This window comes from Gopherus flavomarginatus, chromosome 7 (genome assembly GCF_025201925.1).
Source record: "Gopherus flavomarginatus isolate rGopFla2 chromosome 7, rGopFla2.mat.asm, whole genome shotgun sequence".
NCBI lineage: Eukaryota > Metazoa > Chordata > Testudines > Testudinidae > Gopherus > Gopherus flavomarginatus.
Window position 1 is genome coordinate 63817836 of NC_066623.1, and position 17276 is coordinate 63835111.

Sequence of the window (17276 nt, forward strand, 5' to 3'; positions counted from 1 at the left end):
GAATGAAAATATGAATTAACTTGTATCAGTGCTTGTGCGGCTATCACTATGCTGCTTGCAAGGATGAGCTATGCTACCTTGGTAATGAATTCCAGCCATCATAGAAGTTTTTCCTCAATCAACGTTGTATGATAGTCCCTGATGCAGACATCATGCTGGTGAGCAAAGAAATTGTCGTAAACAATTTATGAAAATCTTTCCTTTTTAAAATGTAGCTAGATAGACTGTGTCTATCTTATTTATACTTGGTATTTTATTAGTCAGTGGAACAACTGCAACACCAACTTAAAGCATACTTATACATGACATTTGTTTTATTTAATATTTTTACAAGTAACATCTACATTTCTGTAACCTGGAGGTTAAATTTTTTGGCTTGCTTGCTTGCTTGTGCATATGTCAGTCATTTCCTCTCAACATTCAGCCAGTTAGCCCTGTTTGTGTTTTGTGTATCTTCTGCATAACAACACTGGGGAGAAACATTTTAAAACCATAGGAAAATGTGATTGTAAAACTACAAAAACTGACCATGGAACTTGGGGCAAATGCAGTATCTGAAACACCATTTAATTCATGTATTGGAATTGATTAAGTTTAAACTTGTTTGTGTCCCTTTTATCTTAAACCTTTAATCTGAGAGTCAGTTTGCTATCGTCAAGCCATGAGGCAGGGTTGATGCGTTAGACTTTTGGTGACCTGGCCCATAAGAGTAGAGTTGATAATTAATTGAATCTCTGAAGAACTTTGCACTTTGAAAAATAATTTATGTAGATTATCTTGTAAAATGAATTTATATGACTAACAATATAATCTGTTCTTTAGGCATTGTAGTGCTACTAAGCAATGTTAAAAATTACTCTCATTGTTCCCACTTTTCCTTTTCTTCACACCCTGAATTGCATTGATTGTACTGTCCTCTTCACTCACAGAAGTTATATTTCCTTTGTCATTTTAGGTGTGGTAATAGCAGCTGCAGTTGCAATCTTTGCAGTAGCTTTCTCCTTTAATTACTTCAGTGACTAGACTTCAAGCAAAAGAAGCAGTCTAATCAGCATGGGAACATTTTAATAAAAGATGGAAGCTTTGAAGATTTCATATATTAGCAACTAAACATGTTACCTAAAATACACCAGTTAGGTGTGTTCTAAATTGTAGTGATATATTCATCTTGTTTCAACATGCAAATACTGTAGGTGGATCAGATTTCCAGGAAACTAAAGGTATATATCTTTGATGGAAATTACCTGTAAAATAGCATTATTTTCCAGGAAGAATTGTTTAAAAAAAACAAAAAAAAACAAAACCCTTTTCCCTGCTATTTCATTACAATTTTATTGTTAAAAACTTAACTACTATATTTTTCAAGAGACATTTTCAAGGTTGTTGGATCTTAACATTTGCCCTTTTTAAATTACCCACCATGGCAGGTCTTGCCTTAAGGAATCCCTTAACACTGATATGGGCTAAAATGCTATTAAGTATTTAAAAGCGAGAGAGAGACAAGGATTGAAATCCTGATTTCAATGTTACCAGAATTTCACCCCATATATTCTTTTTGTTAAGTATATGTGTCAGGTTGGTTAATGGATGTAGTAAATATGCAAATAGTTTGTAGCAGCCCCAAAATCCCATTTTAGGCCAACACACACTATATAAGTATCTTAGCTCAAGTATCATAAACAGAAATTAATGAAATAATTAAACCTCTAAGATGTATGGAAAATTTATATATGCTTTCTTTTTCATCATGATCTGACTTATCCATCCAATCCTGATTGACTCAATTCCCATCTTTCCTTGAAGAAAGATATATCAGATAATTCCCCAGATATTCAAATCCCAAATATGCAGACAGATATGAATAATTTTATAAATTTTTAGAGGCTGATCATTTAAAATTTTGGGGATATGAATGAGAGAGGTACGTCTATGCTGTCTTTAAAGTTTGCTTTCCCTCAGGAAATATATTTGAAACAAGGTTAACAAATGTCCCTTTTATACAAAAGTTTTGGCATTCATATAGTTCCGAGTTACTATATAAAACAGATATGTACCAGTTTGAACAGTATTTAACCTTTAACTGCAGCTTAATGAGTTTAGATGCAAAGGTACTGGAATTGCAGGAAAAAATCAGAAAGCTTTGAGCCTACAGCATAATCAAGCATAAAATATTAGAAAACTTTGAATAAAAGGTAACTTGCAGATGAAATAATGTTAAAATTCATAGCCTTTTCATCTGATTTTTATGTTCTGGAAACAGTAAACCCAGTAAAAGAAAAATTTGATGTACAGATTTTTACAATTACTGCTGACTTGCTAAGGATCAAGAAAAGCTTAGATTGACTCTTAGAGCAAATTGAAGCTATAAAAAGCATTGTCTTCATTAAGCATTAGTAACACACCAAATTTGAACATTATAGGAGTTCTTTTTAATTGTTGCCCAAAGGCTAAATTTCAGACTTGGAGCATGGTTGAGGCCTGTATTAGGCAATAGTGGCATCTCTGATGTCCTCTCTTTCCTTCTCACTGCATTGTTTGAATGAAGCAACTTTGAAGGGTGAAGAAGGAAACGAGACCCCTTATCGCAGAGTGCAGGGATGCCCTCCTGCAGCAAATGTATTTTGGAAATATGTGCTATTTGACATAAATCTGATTGATTTCCACAGGCAAAATAGAATGTTGACAAAGTATCTTCTTAATGAGCCAGGGACAAATCAATAATAGCAGGAATGGTTCAGCAATATCCAGAGGTGGAGATGAGTTTCCCAACCTGCCTCAAGCCTTTTTTAAATTTTCAAAACTGCTCCTTACACAGACACAGTCTGCTTCTGTCTCCTGAGGGAATGGTAGGAAGAAGTCAGTCTGTTGTCCTAGTTGTGAGCAGGCACTTGATTCCTTGCCTACTTCTGGCTGCTAAAAGAAGGTGGACCTTGGACTTTGGTACCAAAGTCCATCTCAGCTGAGAGAGTTGGGGGAGAAAAGAGAACATGGTGGGAGGCACTGAAGAAAGGGAAAGAGTGGCTGTCAGGGCATTCTCCTGTAGGGGCTCCTTGACTTTGGCATTTTATTTCTCACTTACCAAAAATAACGCACTTGGTTGGCCAGAGCTGCATGTGTGTATTTTTGGGATAAGTCATATTGCAAAGGTTAATTCTTTTTAAAATAGTAATCTGTGAAATATGTTAATTGTTGACTGGCTGGTGTTTTGATGACTTGGTCAAAATAAAGCATTTTGAATAAAGAGAGATCTGAACTTTTCTGAATACTTATTCTCACATTGCCTAGTTTTAATATTTTATTACTGTTGTTCTTACTGCATGTATGTGTAAACAAGTCTGTTCCACAGCTGTCATAACTGACCATTTGCATGCTCTGTATGTTGTTCTCATCCATGTTTGTATTTTGCCTACATAGATAGTGAACTCTGAGACTGGTAAACTGTTATTTCATGTAGAATGCCGAACAAAGCTTTAGTGAGTGACTTAATTAAATGCTCCTCACAAACGTCTGTTTGAAGTATACAAGTAACTCTACCCTCATTTTTACATGTGGAGAAATTGAGACTGACACCCAACAAGGAGTCAGTATTGGAGTTGGGGTTAGAATTTGTGAGTTCTTGGCTCCTGTTTGTCTACTTAAATTAACCCTCTCTCCTTAACTCTATTTAATGTCACCATGCACTTTACCAGTATAAGAAAACTAGTATTGTGTACAGACAAAGTGTTGTTTGAGTCCCACCACTTCCTCCCACCCTCATTCCTTGCCCCCCACACGCACACACCCATGAGCAAAACAAACTACACCAATAAAAGTGCAGTTTTGCTGATATAACTGCATCTGGCCTAGGGGCTTCAACATAGCAGTGCCGGCCAGTCTGGGATCACATCTCTTCATGTCCCTGATTGACCAAGCAAAATCTAGTCAGAGCATTTAAATAATTCTTTATAGACTTTGAAGTTCATGCCTCTCCTGCGCCTAAAAAAACTAAATTGCAACTCTCTATCACTTCCCCCTCAAATTGTTACTTTTATCCCACACAAATTGTGTGTAAATCCTCTCTTAATATTTATTTGGAATTGTGAAGGATTAAAGAATATAGTGAAGAATTCAATTAATTCAGTCATATGAAGAGGTTCCTGTATCAATAACCTTCTCCTTGGTACCATAGGTTGAGGGAGATGATCAGTATTGTGATTTAGGATTTTATGGAAGTTGTCTAGTGAAAATGCATTTATTGAAGGATAGTTCTGAAAATAATGAAGGAATAGAATATCTACTCTAGGGAATAATTATGCAGTGGCAGGGATAGGTGGCTGTTTCTGTATCTAAGTTTATTATTCTCTGGGATTCCTTGTACTCCAGAACTACCTCAAATTAACATGGCCAGTGCAGCATATTCTGCATTGTTATTGCCTTTTGAAAGTAATATTTCAAATAAGAAATAATAAAAGGAGAAAAAAAATCCATATCTGAAACTGGTGAAGTATGAGGTCAAAGGATTGTTTCTGAAAAAAATGAAGCACCTCCTCTCTCTTTATAAAAGTGAATTTGTTAAGTTCAGAATTTCTAATGTGCCTTGATACGTGCACCCAGACATACTAATGTTTCTCTTTAGTGGGGAAAAGTCTAAGAGAGAATTATTCTCTGCTCATTTATTTTCAGAATCCAGCCATTAAAAGTGAGGTGGGGAAGTAGAAATCCTTAGAATATGGCATTTGAGGATACCACAGTGTCATTCAGCAGAGGAGTATTTTATTGAGCCAAGAACTCACTTTATTATGCAACATTCCGATAGTGGCTCTGCAATCTGACTGCCAGCCACTACTTGTAATGTAAATCGGCGTTAAGCCATATTTGTTATTCCATGGATGCTTGGAAGTGGACCACGTTTTATCCTCATGTTTATTTCTTATTTAATAAATCACCTAGATCTGTTTTATTTCATGCAGAAAATGCTGACAATTTGCTTGGTGTTGTCAGCTGAAGAATTATTTTAATAAAAGTGTGCATAATGGATTTAGCAAAGCCTAACTAAGATGTTTAAGATTTGGGAGTGTTCACTGAGAAATTGAAATAGTCTAAGGTGAAACACCAGGTATAACGCAAGGCTAATCTTGAAGCTTTTTCTTTCTTTATGAGCGATGGGCAGGGAAGACCTAGTACTTTGCTCCTTGACAAGTGAATGGAAGTAAATTTATTAAAAACCTGTCCAAAGAACATTGCAAATTCAGTTAACATCTCCAGAAGAACTGAGGCCAGCAAACCTCCTGCCCTTAGGAAACAGTAGGTGAAGTGAGAAACAGGACCTTGCCTGCCTATTTGTGTGGGCTACCTGCAACCCTCACTACAGAAAGGTGGAATGTGATGTGAGAACTGCGGGGACAAGGGAAGGGAGATTGCTTAGCTATTTAGCATTAACACTACACTTGCCTCACGAACTATAGTAGCCTAAGAAAATAGGGAAACAAGCATTTTTAAAAAGGGGAAGAAGTCAGGACTGAGAATAAAACAAAAACGATAGTGGTTCCCTATCTTTCTCAATCTACACCCTTACAAGATCTAACCTTTCAGCAGTGGTGTGCCGAGTCTTCATTTATTCACTCTTATTTAAGGTTTCATGTGCCAGTAATACATTTGAACGTTCTTAGAAGGTCTCTTTCTATAAGTCTGTAATATATAACTAAACTATTGTTGTATGTAAAGTAAATAACGTTTTTAAAATGTTTAGGAAGCTTCATTTAAAATTAAATTAAAATGCAGAGCCCCCCGGACCGGTGGCCAGGACCCGGGCAGTGTGAGTGCCACTGAAAATCAGCTCGCGTGCTGCCTTCGGCACCCGTGCCATAGGTTGCCTACCCCTGATCTAACCTTTCCTATGAAGCATATAGTATTTCTGAAGGATCCAGTTGAAATCTGATGTCCCCTCCTCACTTGAATTATAAGGAAGATTTTCAGATGAGACCTATATATTCATTTGCTTGTTTCCACTGACACATCTGGAAAGTATTTAGACCTCAGTTGGAACTGCTGGGTGTTCCACACTTACAAAAACTTTGGCCAATTATTGTACTGGAGATTTGAAAACCTTGGTCCACATTCTTATATAAATCTTGTATTTATTTTCCTTGCTTGTTACATACTAATCTTCGTTGGTTTCGCAGTTTTGCTTTAAATATAAGGGCTTCCTATTATTGTATATGTTATAGCTGTTGGCTGAATTTTGTGCTAAACTACATGGGTAACTACTGAAATAACAAAGTTAAACTGGTGAAACCTAGAGAAGAATCTTTGGCCTCAGAGGACTTGTGTATGCTGGGATGCAGAATTCTCCACTAGTACAGATCTACTGCTTATGGCAGGGCTGGGTGATACAACAGTCATAATGCCTGTCTGCACTATAGCTTCTACTATTGCTCGCTGCAGTGCGGTGACACCAGATGTGAATTACAGGTCCCATTTTTGTCAGTGTACACACACAGCCAAAGATGCTAGTTTTACTTCCGCTGATCCAAAGCCTATTGAAGCAAATGGATGGATTCCCATTGAGTTCAGTGGATTTCAGATTGGGGCTATAGATAGCAGGAACTTTTTTTCCATGAGTTCATTAAATCTTTTACCCTTTGTCATTCAAGAATCTTGCAAGTAATGATTTACAATATGGGTCTCAAGTCCTGCCTCTCAGTGAGTCTTTTCTGGAGAAATGTTGATTAGTGCTGTGATCAAAGCTTTGCTTTTAAGTTTAATAAGTCGTGATCACCTTCTGTGCAGTGTTGTTGCTAGTAACATTTGGGTGCTGCATTGACTCCACATGCATGTTTCATTGTGATGGTTTGCGTTAAAGGAATCCTCAGGGAAGTCCTGCTGAAGCACTCACGATCTGCCTATTAAGTTGGAATGTGGTGGTTTATTTCCTATTACCAGCTATAGATACAGCTTCTGATTTATTTTATATTTGTGATGGATGGGAGGGGAAAGCAGCATGCTGCTTCATCCGAAATGATCATTTCTTTCCCTTCATGGTTACATTCTCTCTCCTCTATGCCACAGATCAGTATTTTGTTCATTTCCCTCTTACCCTCTCTCTGCATGGGATAATAATGATTCACCTCATGCTATGGCTAAAGAGGAAAGATCTAAATATCTGGTGGTAATTGTTTGCCTATTCAGGTGGCAACTGTTCCAAAAAACCACACCAAACCCCTACTGACCAGAATAGATATGTTACATAAGATCAGCCGCAATTACTTTTAGGGGATGGAAATGTAAGGGAGCAGAGAACAGAAAGGGGCTGCTCTGAAAGAGCAAAGTGCTGCCTGCATTATTCCACCAAGCATCATAGTGGAGGATTTGACGAATGTAAAATACCAACTATACTTGACAATTCTTAGAGAATTTATGTCTCAGCATTGTGTCATTTAAGTTCTAGGTTGAAAAGAAAATTGTCAATCATTTTACAGGGTGAAATAGTGTAAATAGTGGTTTGGATTGAGATGGGAGTGCAAATGGATTTGTGTTTGAAAGTTCGGGAACCATCACTTATTTATATAGTTCATAAAACACTTAGCACACGAGATGAGATTTATCTGTCACTATCAATATGTGTAATGCACTTACATGCTGCTTTCACTGTTTAACTTCCTCCCTCCTTTTGAAATGAAGTCAGCCGTTAGACATGCTTTCTGGTAATCATTTTAGTTCAGCAGGTAAAAAGCAAGGTAGGTTTTCAACATTACCTAAACCAGGCATAAGCTCCATTTGAATGACTTTATTTTAAAAAGGAACACATTTTAAGTTTGAAATTCAAAATATATAAAAAAAGATGTTTTGCAAACCTCCATATTGTATAGCTCTATAAGGAAATGGTGTGACTTTGAATTCATATATAATATTTTTCTGGATGACTGCAAGTGAGAAAAAATATGTTAGAACAGTAAAAAATCAAGGAGTTGATATTGGAGTTGTGCCAATGAATGTTCTGCATGTGGCTGGGACTAAGATTAGGAGGATTAATGGACCTCTATATGCTCAGCTCCCATCAAAATCAATTGGAATTCTGCACATGGAGCATTTGATCTGACCTTGAACATAAAGGGAAACTTACTAGTCTAGTTTTGTTGTCCGTGGTGAATAAAATTAAAAAAGCTAGCAAACAGTACAATGATGAAACGTAAACTAGGTTGGTAAATGTGTAAGTCTTAATAACCTGAGGAGTTGTCAGTAACAATCAAACCACTTGGCTTCAAACCATGCCAATGAGTGAGATCAAAATGTGACAAATGAGCAGCTTGTGTTTAGTTGTATTTTGTGCTATAATTGATGATCTTAAGTGGCTTTAACTGTAAAACTGAAGGATGTTTTCTCAGTGAAAGAGAAAACAAATCTTTCAGTGCATTGCCCTTCCATTCCTTTACTCCAAACAGCCTCTTTGTTCCTCACATGTCCCTTTTAATAACATGTTTCAAAATTTGAGTTTGGTGAACTCTTTTTTCTAATGAGTTGGAAACCTTTTGGTACTTCCTCATAAGGGTCATTAAGGTACATTTTATGAATGACTTTCACATTTCTTGTTGAAGTTTTGGTTCTTTGTTAAACTTTATTCATATTAATTACATAAACACAAAATATAATTGCTCAGGAATCACAAATATTTTAAATAATTAACTTCAGTGGTCAGACCATGGTACAACACCATACTGGAAAGCAGCTGATAAAGTTTACATTAACAAAGAGGTTAAAGTATCTGTGATATTATTTTCTCAAGAGGAGCTCTTGTTTCAGCAATGAACTAATCCATATTTTCACAATTATCAAAAGTTAAATACAAAACCAGATATTTAACAGTGTGACCTATATTTCTTATGTATGTAACCTGTGAACATTCAAAGCCCAGATACTGATTTATCTTTAATATTATTAGGTGAAATTCTAGCCCCACTGAAATCAATGGGAGTTTTGCAAGTGACTTCAGTCAGGTGGTGATCTTGCATATAATCCCTTCTTTGCTGTAGATGTGTAGGGTGTGTCTCCCCACCCTGCCCCCCCCCCCCCCAAAGTGCACACATACTACTCCTGAGGGCATTCTATGCCAAAAAATGAAAAATTCTGCAAATGTTATTCGTTAAACAAATGTGGAAGTTCCAGCATGGCATTGGGAAGCACAGCTCACTCTGCAGCTCTTCCTGAACATGGACTCAGGGGTGAGGCTGCATCCAACCCTCATACAGCGCAAGGACCAGGTCTGCCTTATAAACACCCCAGGGCCTGCCCCTCTGTGCCAGATGCAGGCAGGCTCAGCCCTGCAGGATCCAATGGTGGAGGGGCTTTGTGTGGGGTGATCCAAGTGTGGGTTGAGAGGGGTCTGTGTGGGGCAATCTGGGTGTGGGCAGCTCGCTGGGGGATCTGCGTGTGCAGGCATCTGGCTGCACAGGGGCTTGTTGGGGGGTTCTGGGATGCTGCAGGAGGGTCCAGGTGAGGGTGGTTGGAGCTCAGTGGGGGAGTGTTGGCATGGGGAGGATAGAGCTTGGCAGGTGGGTCTGGGAGGCTCAGTGGAGGAATCCAGATGCTGGGGGAGTGGGGTGGGGATACAATTACAGCTGCTTGAGGCTGAGAGAGAGAGGAATCCTGATGCAGGTGGCTCATTGGGATAGTCCAGGTACAGGGGAAGTGGGGCTTGTCAGGAAGGGTTCTGGGTCCAGAGGAGGGGGTGAGGCTCGGCGGGAGGGTCTGGGTATGAGAGGATCTGGGTCCACGGGTTGGGCGGATGGGGGAGCAGCTCCCTGAACAGGATCCCTCCCCCTACAGCTGAGGAGTGATGGGTGCAGGAAGCACTGGCGGGGGTGGAGGATGGAATTTGCAGAGCTTCCTACAGCCTGGGGAGAAATCTGGGGGTGGGTCTGACCCAGACCCGGATGCCAGCCAAGACTAGCTGCTGAGCCCAGCACAGGGTAGGAGCCATCAACTGGGTCTTCCCCAGTCCCGCCCCACAGTGATTTACCTCTCTGTCAGCACCCAAAACATACTGTAGGGAAGGGTTATGTGACTGCACTTGTCACTTCCCCTTTAGAAAATCATTTTTCTATAGGGAAGCCAAAAAAATCTGCAGGAACATAAATTCTACACATGCGCATTGGTGCAGAATACACTGAGGAAGGAGTTTAGAAGGGCCTTATTCTGTTCTAACTGAAATTAGATGCTAACATTTTGGTTTTAGTGCATACAGGATTAGTGTCTAACTTACCTTTTAAGATCTGTGTCTAATTTAAAACCTATTACTAATTTTATAAAGATCATCACCTGCATTTTCGCCTAATGTTATTACTGTAGATTCCATAGAAACATATGTATAGGGCTGTTAGATGTGCTTTAAATAAAATTCACATACTGACAGTTAAGAAATATTTATATATGTATCTTACATATAAAGTAACGAGCACACACAGGCTTCTCTAAATGATCATGGGTTCTGCTGAGATCCAATTGCAATATATGGAGAAATAGGAGATAATGAAGGGCTATATCCCTCTCTAATTATTCAATATCTTGATCATCTGTATTGCCATTTCCAAGTGCTGGAATCTCCTTTTCGGGTAGCAGCCCATACTCATGTAGGAAAGATTCCACATCCACAGCAAAAAATTCCTCACTGAAGTGTTCAGTAACACTAATAAAATTGCTCAAAAGCTCCCCACCCTTGTAGACAAGCAGGGTTGGGAGCACATCAGTTGAAAAGCGGTCTCCAGCACCTGTGTTAGATGCCTTTATCTTACAAAATCTCATTGTGGAGTATTCTGCAGCAAGGCAAGTTAAGCTATTGTTTAGTGCCTCACAACCCTTGATGCCATCTTCATAAATGTGAACAATGACCATGACGGTTTTTCGCTCTTTCTCAATGACTTCCAGGAACTGTTCTCCATTCTGCAGCTCATACAGATAGCCATATCTGGGCCCAAAGCTCAGCCTCTGATGCATATCCTGCATGCAGCGTTTGCGGTATTTTCGTAGGCAGCTTTCATCCTCTTGCTCCTCATGGATGAGCTCATACTCCTGCATACTCATCTGTGAATATTAAGAGAGCATTATATTACTGAATGCGTGTGTGTGTGTATATATGTGTATATTCACTGAACAAGATGTTGTCTGTGGAACCCCACATAAAACCCTTGGGCAGAAAAATAATTGTGCAAAATTGTCCTGTGGGGAATCTTGGAGAGAGAGGAAATAAGACATTAAATGGAAACCCCATCTCTCTTTACTTGGGTCAGGTAAATGGTATTGAAGGCAGCGATATATCTAACAATATCAGCAAAGACATATTGAGTGAAATCCTGGCCCCACTAAAGTCAGTTGGAGTTTTGCCAGTGACTTCAATAGGGTCAGAATTTCACCCCTGGTCTTCATCTGTTTTCGGGAGGCAATAATTTATCCAGATTGACAAGATTGAAGGAGGTCTGAGGCAGCTAGATACTGTGATAATTATCTCACCACGGTCTTCTCATTAACCTTTTATTGAGGATAGAAGATTCAGCACTGGTCAACAGCTGGCCAGATTGTGATGATCGAGTGGTGTGTTCTATCTCATGTGTGTTTTGAGTCAGATGCTTCCATCTTTCTACAAAGTAGGTCTTTATTCTGTGAGTAGTCCCATTTTCTTCAGCAAGACTTCTTGCAAAGCAAAATACTACTCAGTGGGGGCAAGAACAGCACAATCTGCCCCTTCATGATCTCTCTGTATTTTATTTATAATAATCCAAGTGCCTTGTAGCTTTCAATTGGCCTCAAGCTAAGTTTCTGCAACTAATGCTAACATGTATCACTCACTGCCCTTCTCACATTCAACATACTTCATAAACATTGACTTCACATTGTCACTTTGAGGTAGTTCAGTATTGTCCCAATTTGCAGCTGAGGAAAACTGAAATGGAGATGTTAAGTGATTTGTATAAGGACAGAAAGGAAGTGGGAACTGGTGGCAATTAAATTCAGTAGTTTCTGGCTTCTCCTCCTGGGCTTATACCATATTTTTCTTGTTTTCATGTTTTATATAGAATCATTTATTCACTTGTGTTTTCTCTTGTTACCTTACGACTGAATCTCTCTCTGGTGTCTTTATCATCTTTACTGAGAGATCTGTGTGGTGAAGACATTTGTCTGAGGATCTCTTTCTTGCTCAAAGGGAGGGAATCTCTGTCTTCACTTTCTAATTTAAACTTTCTCCAGTCATTGATCACGCCTTTGGGCCCTAGGAGAGAGAGAGACCCATAATTATTTGGTTTTGTTTGTTCATTTCAGAAAGACAGTGTCTTTGAACACAGGGCATATTTAAAGACCTTATACGCACTGCAAAACAAGAGGTCAGAACACTGAGACTTTATAGCCCATATCTCTGCCATTGAAATGTATGTCTCAGTCAATGCTGAAATGTTTCCGATTACAGAGCTAAAATCAAATCCTACTCTCTAGAGCTGGTTGATTAAACAGTAAAAACATTTTGCAAAAATATTTTGAAATTTTTACGGGTTCAAAATGTCAAATGGTTCCAAAAACTGCATCTATAGCTAGTTTGGAAAAAAAGTGTAGGAAAACTTGTCAAATTTTCAGGGTGGTGATATGGGGTGGTTGGTCAATGAAATTTGAACTTGCACCAAAAATTAAAAAATGTCAAGCATTCTCCCTTCAGAGCTACTAAACTGCATTGGTGGGGTCTTTTTGCATTCGGTGAGTGTATTGCTTTATAATTGTGAATTAAACAATTAACTTCATAATCTTGGAGGGCAAAGGCTCTAAATATTATATTAAAGAGCCACACGTAAAAAGAAAGAATGTGCCACCCAATAAGATGCGGAAAAGATGTAGGCTAAACATTTCCAAAAACAGGAACCGAAAATTAGGAGTGTAAATAAATGCCCGGATTTTCAAAAGTGCTGAGCACCCAGAAACTGCTAATATATCAATGGATGATTTTGAGTGCTCAGCACGTTTGAAATTCAGGTTACTTATTTAGGCTACTATGTCCCTATTAGGCTTTTAACTTTAGGGTCCTTTTTTGAAATCTTGGCCCAGGTCAACAGTGCTAATTTGGGAAGTAATTGTAGGAAGAGGTGTTGCATGGGATAGGGCAGAAAAAAAGGGCACAGGAACATCTGGGGCACAGAGAGAAAAATGAGATGTTTAGAAGATATGCTTCCATGCTCCCTGGGTAGGGAGCATGCTGCCTGTCTGTTCTGTGCATCACTGAATACAGTGACAGCATTCACATGAACGATAGCCAGTAGACACTGGAAAAAGAAGAATGGTTCCGACCAAAGATGTTTTAAAGTTTTTAATGGCTATATTATGCTATGACAAAACCATTTGTGGATTACTTTTTCGCTTGTCAGACTAGGAGGCATTAATGTCTCTGGCAAAGACATATAGGAAGCAAAATTCCCAGATTTCGGCCATTGTAACTGAAAACTTATAGCCCAATGCTAATGGGTTACAACTGTTTTCAATACAAAGGAATAAAGGAGATTGTTAATGACTGAGGCAAAGTAGCCTACATCAAATTTGCACTGAACAATGCCACTGCTGCTTTGGTGTCCTGTGCAGCCATTTGCCTCAAGCACCAATAAGGCTGGCTCTGAATTCAGCCCTGCATAACCTGTCCAGTCAAGAGGGGTGTGAATTAGTCATAAAAATGTTTTCATTGGATCCTGAGTATACCTGAATATACCTGTGCAAGGCATTCTGAATTTCTGTCAGCAAATTAAAATTGCAGGCTTCCACACTGATTAATTTTTAACAATGAGCTAAAATGTCCCTTAACTTTTGTTTCTTTACCTGTATGAGTAGCCTGCCCTTCAAAATCTTGTTCCAAACTGGCACTTTTTTGCTCTTCCATAACTGTTACTCAGTTGGCTAAAACGACAAGGTCAACATAGAAAAGAATAAATACTGTAATATGACAGATGAGCAGTACGTTTTACAGCTGGTTATAATACAATGTATAATTTCCTGCTGCTTTTAGATATCAGTGCAGCTCCAAGTCTGTAATTAAAGCTTATGCAATCTTAATTTAATTATAATTCTCTTAACCTCATAAAAAGCAATTAGGACAACATATCAGTCTGCATTATTAAAGGTGTCTGAACCAAGGCTAATTTAAAATATGAGGGTGTTCCTTTTCCTAAATCTTACTGTGTCCTATAGGTCAGCAGGAAATACGAGTAATCTAGTGAAGAACAGAGCTAGTAAAATTTGCTGGAATTGTACTCATTGCAAATTTCTCTCATTTTTGTTAGAAAACCATTCAGTAACGGATCCTGATTCAACAGTCATATTTATTATTCTGAATTATTCACCAAATAATTGCTCCTATGCAATACATTCTCCATCCTGCACTTTCACAGTTTATTAAAGGTGACTGAGCCAAACCTCAATACCTTGTGTCTGAACTGATATCTCTTAAATATCCAGGGCTAGATCCTCTGACCTGGCTGGGCTGCACTTAATGCATGCTGGGAAAGATGAGGCAATGGTCGCTTTAAGCCACTTTTATGCTCCCTTAATCATGGAGCTGTCAGGGGACCTGGCTGGTTCCTGCTGTAAATTAAAGCAGCATCAGAGGCCCTATGGTCAGCAGGGAATCAGTGACGTAACCTAGCGATGTCCCCTGAGTGTGCTTTTGAGTGTGCGTGTGTGTGTGTGTAGAAGCACTATGGTGACTCTATACCATGCAAGAATTCTCCTTTCCCTGGAGAATTCTCAGACAGGCTGATTTTACAGCTAATTTGCACTGCCAGAGTGGTACAAGGCAACTGGATCAGACTGGGGCATTGGGGTTACAAAATGAGCTGATTTGGGCAGTATTCTTTTTTTCCTGAAAGGCAATACATTTTTTAAACAGAATATTGTGACTTTTGTGAGCACTGAGAACCTACTAGCACTTTTACATAGGAATAGTGACAAAGGTACCAATTACCAATTCATCTGTTTATGTACCCAATGCTGACAAGGCATATTATTCAACCTAATCGCTACTATGTGCTTGAGGTGAACCTTTTCATCTTCCCTCTAGTAGAAACGTTCATATATTGCACCCTTCTGTTCAAAAATTGTAAATGGAGTTTAAACTACAAGCATTTTCCACGTAAAAGACCAACGTCAGAAACTCAGAGAAATGAAGATGCCATTCTATTTAGTCTTATTTCCCACTTTTTCTCTGCAGATATAACTTGATACTTTGCCCTCTACTTGTGTCCTATGAGAATATTTTTATTCTGCTTTTTCTACAAAGCCTGCTCTGCAAAGTCACTGTCAAGTTAATATGTTGTTAAATTTTGACCAGGTAATTAATGCCAGAGTTAAAAAGCTGATGATAAGTAAGAACTGAATGATTTTCATTTTAGATAGTGTTTGTAAAGAAATACACCTTAATTTTTGCCAACTCCAATGTTTCTATAACAGATCTGTGCTTTTCCTGATAAAATAGCATAATGTAATATCTCCTAAGGTGGCTACTCTGCTGTTTGTATGTGTGTGTTTCAGGTAGGGGTAATTAGCAAACATGGTGATAAATTCTTCAGGGCAAAAATTTTTGGTGCAAATAATTAATCCAAACTGGTCCATGGGCAACTTTCTGATTCTGTATTGAAGAGGGGCAGATAATGAAGTACTGGTATATGATATTACTAAATTACCACCTGTAGTATGTTATATAGCTATGCAGATACAAACTACTGTGAAATTGATTCCTTTTCTGTATTTCTACTGTAGTTGCTCACTTTATTTGCCAAATTCTGTGGTGAACCATGTCAGTCCAAAAGTAGCATAAATACTGTGGTCAGCTGTCAGGGGCGGCTCCAGGCCCCCGCACGCCAAGCACATGCTTGGGGCAGCAAGCCGCGAGGGGCGCTCTGCCGGCACCACGAGGGCGGCAGGCAGGCTGCCTCCAGCAGCTTGCCTGCGGAGGGTCCGCTGGTCCCGCAGCTTCGGAGGAGCTCCCTGTGGGACCAGCAGACCCTCTGCAGGCAAACCGCTGAAGGCAGGCTGCCTGCCATGCTTGGGGCGGCAAAATGCCTAAAGCTGCCCCTGTCAGCTGTTCACAGAACCCTGTGAAAGTGAATTCTACATCCTGTTGCATGCCCTCCAGTAGAACAGAGAATAGTGAATATATCAAAGATATGACTACTGTGTAGATCCACTGGGTCATAAAGGGGTAGTAGTGAAACGCATCTATAACTCCCTCCCAGGACTGGCATTAGAGACTGCAAATGACTATGTCAGTGGCTACACTACTGGATCCAAGATTTCATCCTTGGCTCCATTAGAAAAACATGAGGGTTTTTATGTGGCTCCCTTTCATATAGATTTTGCGTTTCTATTGGTTTTGGCCCAAAATGCATTTAAAAATATACATGGTAAGCAAATAGTACAGTTAAGTGGATTTCCTGCTGCAGGTTTGAATCTGAGAAAGCTGACCACAACAAGAGTAAAGCAGCTTGAGTGGAAACCTTGCATAACAGCATCAACGTGTGCTGGGTTTTTTTTTAGAAAGTATATTTTATTGGTCTGTTGTATATAATGAATCCCAGAAAATTAGCTGAATCACTGTAGTACTGCAAAAAGTATTTTCACATAATTTGGTTGTAAAACAATGAACAACATAACACAGAAGTCTAGTGATCTGAGCCTGGGGTGGGGGGCCAAGAACACCTGAGGTGTAATCCTGGCTCTGCTACTGACTCGCTCAGAGCTTGGGACCTTGGTGCATTGTGGGAAAACTTTACTTGCCGATCTTAGCCAGGTATTGTGAGAATGAATTAGTTAAGGGCAGATTTCACATTTAGGCACCTAAGTGAGATGGTTAGATTGTCTAAGGTACTGAGCACTCTACAGCTCCAAAGGAACGACTCTGCAGGAGGGTGTGGGAAATGCTGGGTGTGGACACTTTTGAAAATCTGGCCACTTAGGATATGTCTACACTGCAATGTAACCCCAGGATTAATGGAACTTGAGTCAGCTGACACTGGATTAGAGAACCCGCTACTTGAACATCTACACTGACTGTTAACCTTACGTTAAGGATTTTCTAACCTGGGCTCAAATCTCGAGCTCTGCTATCCACTCTGCAGCACTCAGACCCAAGTCAAACCAACTATATCCCAGACTCCCTTGTGGCAACCTGAAACATGGCCGCTCTAGTCCTTTGACCATGATGCACTGTGGGAAACTTGACTCTTCACCCTGTACATTACAGGAATTTGAATGGCCTGCCTGGAGTCATTTTGGTCAGTGCA

The 17276-nt window shown here is 39.3% G+C and overlaps 2 protein-coding genes across 8 annotated transcripts in view; one reads left to right on the forward strand and one right to left on the reverse strand.

The window, feature by feature from the left end:
* ODR4 (odr-4 GPCR localization factor homolog) overlaps positions 1 to 3245 on the forward strand; it is a 40067-nt gene extending 36822 nt beyond the window's left edge. For all 7 annotated transcript variants that reach the window (XR_007775379.1, XM_050961451.1, XM_050961454.1 and 4 more), the window contains one exon: positions 956 to 3245. Coding sequence is in view for 6 of the 7 variants with exons in the window: in XM_050961451.1 (XP_050817408.1) it covers positions 956 to 1023 (68 nt within the window). In the remaining variant the exon portion in view is untranslated. The remainder of the gene's footprint in view (positions 1 to 955) is intronic.
* Positions 3246 to 10471: 7226 nt separating this feature from the next.
* PDC (phosducin) lies at positions 10472 to 13897 on the reverse strand. The gene is made up of 3 exons (XM_050961476.1): positions 13819 to 13897; positions 12078 to 12238; positions 10472 to 11055 (listed from the first exon to the last, which is right to left on the reverse strand). The coding sequence occupies exons 1-3, from the start codon at positions 13877 to 13879 to the stop codon at positions 10528 to 10530; spliced, it is 750 nt and encodes a 249-aa protein (XP_050817433.1). The 5' UTR covers positions 13880 to 13897; the 3' UTR covers positions 10472 to 10527.
* Between the last annotated feature and the right edge of the window lie 3379 nt (positions 13898 to 17276).

Coding starts and splice junctions, on each gene's coding strand:
- PDC (XM_050961476.1), bottom strand. CDS start 13,879: ATGGAAGAGCAAAAAAGTGCCAGTTTGGAACAAGATTTTGAAGGGCAG. Junction 12,239..13,818: donor AGGGCAGGCTACTCATACAG/GTAAAGAAACAA, acceptor TCTCTCTCCTAG/GGCCCAAAGGCGTGATCAAT. Junction 11,056..12,077: donor GAGAGAGATTCAGTCGTAAG/GTAACAAGAGAA, acceptor TAATATTCACAG/ATGAGTATGCAGGAGTATGA.